This window comes from Phaseolus vulgaris, chromosome 9, assembly GCF_000499845.2.
Source record: "Phaseolus vulgaris cultivar G19833 chromosome 9, P. vulgaris v2.0, whole genome shotgun sequence".
Lineage (NCBI taxonomy): Eukaryota > Viridiplantae > Streptophyta > Magnoliopsida > Fabales > Fabaceae > Phaseolus > Phaseolus vulgaris.
Window position 1 is genome coordinate 13,941,716 of NC_023751.2, and position 4,765 is coordinate 13,946,480.

A 4,765-nucleotide genomic window follows, 5' to 3' on the forward strand; every position below is an offset into this window, starting at 1 on the left:
TTAAATCTTCCTTCTATATAAAGTTGGTTAACATTGATAGAATCAGGATATTTAGTAATTGATGACTCTACAATGATACTGTCTGAGAAAAAAAAAATGTATGCGTAATATATACCTGAAATTTTCAATTTGAGAAAAACAAAGTTGGCCAATAGCATAAAGAGTTAAACAACACTAAAAAATAGTGGTTGTGCTGTTGCTTGAAGTCTTATGGGGTACCCTAACACAGTGCCACCCTTGCCCTGCAAGTTATATCTATCTTGCAACAACAAAACAGGGTGAAGTCCGTGACCCAAAAGAGAAAGCCAATAACCCACTTTACTTTCTCTTTATAAATAGCAGTCACCCCAATCTTCCCTTACAACCTCACCTTCTAACCTTCTTTATCTCTACGCAACACCTACTTCTCTCCCATAACCAAAACCCTCACACACTCACATACTACAAGCTTCCTAAGTTTAAACAAAATGAGGAGCATCGCCGCCACAATAGCCTCAACTTCAACCGCACCCACAGCCGCCACGTCATCATTGACGACTCCTCCTCACCCCACGTGGCACTCTCCCGTTCCCTACTTGTTTGGAGGACTCGCCGCCATGCTCGGTCTCGTAGCCTTCGCTCTCTTGATCTTGGCTTGCTCCTACTGGAAAATATCTGGTGGGTTGCAGATCGAAGAAAACGGTGAAAGGAACATCGAGAATGGCGGCGGCGAGAAACAGGGTGATTCTGAGAACAAGGAATCTGTTAGGGTGTACGAGGAGAAGATTCTTGTCATTATGGCTGGAGATGAGAAACCCACATTCCTGGCCACCCCCAAAGCCTCCTCTGTTTCTCGTCCTGTTCTCAACCATTTTGAGAAAAGCCTCCAAAACCACGTGACTTCTGAGAAATCAGAGAAAGAAGTGGAAATCCATAATCAACAACCTCAAGAAACGCGGCAGCAACAACAACAGAGCCAGCGACAGCAATAAGATATCATTTTTGGTTTGTAATTCTATGATAGCATGGAGTTCATCTTCCTCTGTTTTTCATCATTCACTCTTTCTTTTTTTTCTCTTTTTCCTTTTCCTTGTTTTTGGACCTTGTTAGTTTGTTTGTATTCTATTGTTTGTTCGGAAATTGTAAATTTAACTAAGCGAGATGAATTGGAATTGTACCAGATTTTGCAGAGCCTTTGCATGTCACTGCTACATTTATTTTTGCAGATATTTATTTAGATCACTTATAATTTTACACCTTTTCCTCTTCCTCTTCCTAAAAATTACACCTACAAAAATGTTTACGCCTCCTAAAAATTACACCTACAAAAATGTTTACGCCTCGTGGTAAGAAAACATATTACGGGTGATAACCTTATAAAAACAATAAATACTCGCTAATATAGGGTCAAAATGACTATAATACGATGTTAGGAAGTGAACTTTAAGCTTAACTTAACCCCATAAAACTGACTCATGAAGTTGAGGTTTGCACCCACTTATATACAATGAAAACATTCTAATATCTAATATCTAGTCGAATCTCAATATCATCAGTTTAAAAATAAATATATATAATAAAAAAGAAATTTAAAATTAAATGATATAATAAATTATCAAAAATAATAATATTAAAAATTATAATATAATTGTATTAAAAAATTGAATTGTCAATATAAGTTCAATATATTCAATATGAAAAACCGTGATAAAAAAGATAGTTTTGCGTCATTAATATTTTGACCCAGCCAGGGAGGGTTTTGCTTTCCAACCAAATTAAAACTTACTTTTCAATTTCTTTTAAATAGAAAATCACTTAAAAGATTTTAAATTATTAATATTTTCTCACGCAATGTTATTCGAGCATGAAAACCAGAAGCAATGTCATTCAAAAAGCAGCGAACAACCAAACTTCTCCACCACGATGAAAATCTAAGTCATTGAGTAATAAACATGAAAGAGAATGTGAAATGGGAACGAAAACCATAAAAGAGACCTTAGAGAAGATTTCTAACACATGCAAGAATAGGATTAATTTATATTGCTTTGGTATTTTTTTATAGCACAGTGTTCACAATAAAAAATTAAAACTCAATAAATAAATAATATAATATAATATTATTATGTACTTTATTTTAATTTAATAGCTATCTATTATCTTTATGTTTGAAAACGATAAAAATTAAGTAACGAGGAGTACAAAGTGGATATGGGTCACGTCCAATAGAAAGTGTAACACCTAACTCAGATACGTTTTGTACGTTGAGTTAAGTTATTATTTTTTATTGACATTTTTAATATTAATATTTATTATTATTTGTTATTGTATATTTTTATTATTTATTAGTAAAGTTAATATTAATAAGTGCTGTAGGAGTGATTCAAAGTAAGGTCTAATAATAAAAGGACATGTAATCATTAGATCAAGAGAATTTAATAATTTAGGTTATTAAGTTGAGTTAGATTTTATTTACTGTTACCCTTGGGATCAAACCCAGTTGAATTTAATATTCATATAGTTCAATTTCACACACTAATAAAGGTATTCAAATTTACACAACAAGACCCACTTATGCGTTTGTAACGAAATAAATACAATCTCTAAAATTAACAAGGAAAAATAGTAACTAATTAAATCATAAGTCAAAGTTATGTAAGTGTTATAAATTTCTAATTTAATTACATAACTCAAACAATTCTAATTGTTCTAATTTTAAATCTATTGTTGAGATAATATTTTTATGATTAATCATTGTATCGGAGACATTATCTATTATAAATTCCAAAGTTTCATCATGATTTTGTGCTTAAAAATAATTTAAAGGATTAAGGTAGAAAAATATATTTAAATTACTACATCCATTTCTTAGAGATGTGAGATTATTAGGCATATTATAACAAAATCTCAATCAAAGTCAAAAGGAAATTAGGACTCATCTTTGAAATCATTTTTTCACTCCCCTAATCGAGATCTAAGAGGAACAATACTTCAGTTTTGGAACATCTTTTTCACTCTCACAAACAGTGTCAATGTCTCAACCTCAAGTCCATTGAGATAACATTATTATGATCAATCACTATATCTTAATTATTATCCGCTTTGAAAATCAAAGTTTTATTTTTGTCCTTAAAAGACACATAGAAGGATTAAGAGAAAAATGTGTAAATCGTAAATAGAAGATTATGTTGAACTTCATTCAAAGATATCCAATATTTATATGAACATTATTAAAGAAATTAATTATAACGATTCTTTACTTCTAAAGTTTGATTAAATTTCAAAATTCTCTACGTTGCAACTCATTCTTTATAAATTATTATGAAATGTTAATGGTTACTTTTATATTAGTCTAAAATATTATAATGTTTAAATGAAAGAAATATTTCTAAAAGAACTCAAATGAAAAATTCAATTCACTTTTTTTCTCAATAAAAAAATTAAATAAATAAAGATATTTTATGGATAATTCAACTTTTATTTAAAGACTATTATCTCACAATAAAATCAAAGAAATCCATTTCACATAATATTTTTCTATCCATAAAACATCTTTATATATAACCATAATCTAAAATCAGATTATAATTTTCTACAAGCATAAAAAACACTTAATTAAATTCGTTTCCAATGAAACTTCATAGCCTCACTTCTTCCTTTAGGATGTTAATCCATCAAAACCCTCTATTTAACTTTGCATCTTAATATTGAAATAAAAAATTACATTTCCGAAACAAATATAGCATCTTTAAATTTAAATAATATATTGATTATTTAGATTTTCTCAACAATGTATAAATTTGATTCGTATAATGCACTATAATACTTTTCACCTTAGACATATTGAATTTTATTTTGGGGCAGACACATTCCAATAAACTAACACCTCGATGATGGTAAAAAAAATTCAAAACTTTTTATTTTATAAGAAAATAAGAGAAACTTTTATTTTTATCAAGTCTTAAATAAAAATTCTTTTGCTTTTTTTGTTTTTGTTTTCCTTTTTCTTACAGATCCTCCATATCCACTCTATGCCTTTATTTCTGCAGATTCCACTATATCTTCATTCTAATACATTCATGGATTCCCTTAAATATAAGTTGAAAATTTATTAGTTGTTTATCATCAGACAAACATTTGTTACCTCTTAAGTAATCTGATTCTATAACTACTAGTTGTTAATAAAACAAAGGGGTTCAAAAAGTTGAAATTAAAAAAAAAAATCAGACAGAAGAATTTTTTTTTTTTTTAAAGTATTTCAAAGTATTCTGAAATAGTATTACACTACAATCAAATTTGGTTTTAAAAATTAATTTTTTATCTTTAAAATGATAAAATTAATCATTAACTTATATATTAATTTAAAATTTAATAGTAGTATGTGGATAAAATTTTAATAAGTGACGTTAGATATCAATTTAAATTCTATTTTGGAAACTAATTTAATTATCATTAAATAAAATCTAATTTTGTGAGCAAATATATATAAAATGTAACAACGCAAACAAAAAAAAAGTCACCCATCCTCTATGTCTTTTCTTTTCCTTTCTTTCTTCATCTCTCTCGACTTCCCTTCTCTCTTGTCCTTATATCTTGAAGCTTATCCAGATTGAAGGGATAAAATTTTAGAGGTTGCTTGAAAAAATAAACAATTAAGGTCAGAAAAACTAACTTTAATTTTTTAATAGCCCTTTAGGCTAGAAAATTTGAATGTGGAAGGACGTAGTTTCAAGTTTCAATTTTCTCTTGTCACGATGTTATTTGGTAAAATTATTGGATTTTATGTTTT

The 4,765-nt window shown here is 28.7% G+C and overlaps 1 protein-coding gene across 1 annotated transcript; it reads left to right on the plus strand.

The window, feature by feature from the left end:
* Window positions 1–319: 319 nt before the first annotated feature.
* Window positions 320–1,170, plus strand: LOC137822776 (protein GLUTAMINE DUMPER 5-like). Its single transcript, XM_068627771.1, has one exon. It carries the CDS (start codon window positions 468–470, stop codon window positions 969–971), a length of 504 nt encoding a protein of 167 aa, XP_068483872.1. The 5' UTR covers window positions 320–467; the 3' UTR covers window positions 972–1,170.
* The last annotated feature ends 3,595 nt before the right edge of the window (window positions 1,171–4,765 follow it).